This window comes from Mycteria americana, chromosome 8 (genome assembly GCF_035582795.1).
Source record: "Mycteria americana isolate JAX WOST 10 ecotype Jacksonville Zoo and Gardens chromosome 8, USCA_MyAme_1.0, whole genome shotgun sequence".
NCBI classification, from domain to species: domain Eukaryota; kingdom Metazoa; phylum Chordata; class Aves; order Ciconiiformes; family Ciconiidae; genus Mycteria; species Mycteria americana.
The window spans coordinates 5,900,156-5,902,797 of NC_134372.1; the positions used below are offsets into that span (position 1 = coordinate 5,900,156).

Consider the following 2,642-nt stretch of genomic DNA (forward strand, 5'->3'; position numbering starts at 1 on the left):
GGTGAGTTGAGTTAGAGTTGAGTTTTGAAAGGTATATGTGTAGAACATATTTATCCATCTTTCAAAGTAACTCCTAAATCCTTCTTTTTTCCTTTCCCAGGTTGGAAACATAGCCTCTTTCTGGCCAGAAAGCTGGTGAGCCTTTGATTTATGGTTAAGATTAACTCAATGATAAATTCAAACCCATCAAGATGAACCTAATTCTTCCCACTAGTATTAGTTTTATAACAACAGAATTGCACTAATATCAGATTTTTGCTTGACAACTGTTTAAGTTAGAACTGAAAGAAGAATCAACTCTGTGTCTCTTGAGTACATGTTGTATTTAACCACAGAAAATTTTGGGGGTATTGTTCATCAAACTTGTACAACAGCAAACGGTGTGTAGGGAAATGAGACGACCTTTGGCAACTACTGATATGGAAATAATTGTATGTATAACTAAGATGTGATCTTTGTTTGGTTTACATTTTTCTCAGATTAGATTGAGGAAAAAGGACGTGCTGTCTTTAATACATAAGCAGAAGAGGAAACTCCCTTAAAGATGCCATTCATAGAGGTGTTGAATATTACTTAAGCTCAAGCACACATCATTTTGATTAATCCAGAAGGATTTGGTGTATTAGCTCACATTGCTTTGTAGTTCTGGAGAAAATACAGGTGTGATGTCTAAGCTAGCAATGTGATGGCAGGACCCAATTCTTCATTTTTCTGATAATAAAAAAGCAACAGATTATCCTCACTGGAATTCTTTAAACCTTGCTAAATCTTCGGCTGAGACAGAACTTAAAATATTTTATTTTGAAAAGCAAAGTTTATCCACAGTTGGTAAAGAGGGTTTGCATGAAAACGTTCGTACAAGTTTAAACAGAGCTATCACTGCTATTTCTTATACATCACAACCAGTTACAGTTCTGTAACACGGTCAGTGCAGAACCTCAGAAAAGTAGCATCAACCTCCATCCATATATATACACAAAACCACTAATACTCAACCACTGGCTTTTCCTTTCAGGATTTCTCAGTGCTATAATTAATTATACTAGATTTGCTCAAAACTTCAAGGACACCAACTACGAAGATAGACTCATAGTAATCATTGCCTTGGAAAGCTCCATACGAACTATATTCTAAATAATACTAGGTTTTGTCCGTAGGTTGGCAGATGCTTCACGATGGATAAAGCCATTCAGCATCCCAGTGAGATTCTGTCTAATCAAACTATCTCAAACGTTAGCTATTCTCAGTTTTTGAACTTTGATACGTGCCAACCTTCCTTCCTTGCAGAATTCTTGCTTATTACAGCCTACACATTAGTTACAATAGTGGGGCTTTTTGGAAATCTTTGCCTGATTATTATAATAAAGAGACGGAAAGAAGCTCAAAATGTTACCAACATTTTGATTGCCAACCTCTCTTTATCAGATGTCTTGATCTGTATCATGTGTATTCCTGTCACAGTTGCATACACCTTAATGGACTACTGGATATTTGGGGAAGCTATGTGTAAAATAAGTTCTTTCATACAAAGTATATCTGTCACAGTCTCCATTTTCTCACTTGTACTCATTGCTATCGAGAGATATCAGTTAATTGTGAACCCACGTGGCTGGAAGCCCAATATTTCACATGCTTACTGGGGAATTCTTTTCATCTGGGGGCTTTCCCTCATAATATCCATTCCTTTTTTAATATTTCACCAATTAACTGATGAACCCTTCAAACATCTATCTTTCCATAGTGATTTCTACAAGAACAAGGTTGCTTGCATTGAAGCATGGCCATCTGTTACAGAGCGACTGATTTTTACCACTAGTCTGCTGGTTTTTCAGTACTGCTTCCCACTGGGGTTTATTTTTATCTGCTATCTCAGGATATTTGTATGTCTTCGAAGGAGACATGGCAAAATAGACAGGATGAGAGAGAATGAGAGCAGACTGAGTGAAAACAAAAGGATTAATATGATGTTGATATCAATTGTTGTGACTTTTGCAGCTTGCTGGTTGCCTCTCAATATATTCAATGTTGTTTTTGACTGGAACTATGAGGCACTAATGAGCTGTAATCATAATTTAGCATTTACAATATGCCACCTTGTGGCCATGATCTCAACATGTATCAATCCCATCTTTTATGGATTTCTCAACAAGAATTTTCAGAAGGATTTGATAGTGTTAGTTCACCACTGCAGATGCTCAGCATCACAAGAGGAATATGAAAATATTGCCCTTTCAAATCTGCAAACCGATGCATCTAAGGGATCTCTGAAATTAAATAACCCCCCTGTGGATATCTAAAATAATCCAACAGCAGTTTCCAAAATTTTGTATTTTGTTGCAGGTGACCTTTTTCTGTAGGTCTTGATCATGTTACCGCTGAGTTTAGAGGAAGTCTTTGCCATTTAGTTCAGCAAAAACAGGATTATGCTCCCATAGGCATCCCCTTAACAGTACTTTATGATGGTATTAATACTAATAAACCAATTCCAAGAGTCCTAAAGATCAATAATAATGAATTATAAACAGTATTAACATCTTACTTTTTTAGTCCACAATTTCCAAGTCGTTGGCATACTACCTTAGCACCAATAAAAGTATTTCCATTTCAGCCACTGATGCGGTTGTCCTTCCTAAACACCTGGC

General features: G+C 36.5%; 1 protein-coding gene across 1 annotated transcript; it reads left to right on the top strand.

Moving 5' to 3' along the window:
- The first annotated feature begins 1,175 nt into the window (after positions 1-1,175).
- Positions 1,176-2,297, top strand: LOC142413641 (neuropeptide Y receptor type 6-like). Its single transcript, XM_075509971.1, has one exon. It carries the CDS (start codon positions 1,176-1,178, stop codon positions 2,295-2,297), a length of 1,122 nt encoding a protein of 373 aa, XP_075366086.1.
- Positions 2,298-2,642: the final 345 nt, after the last annotated feature.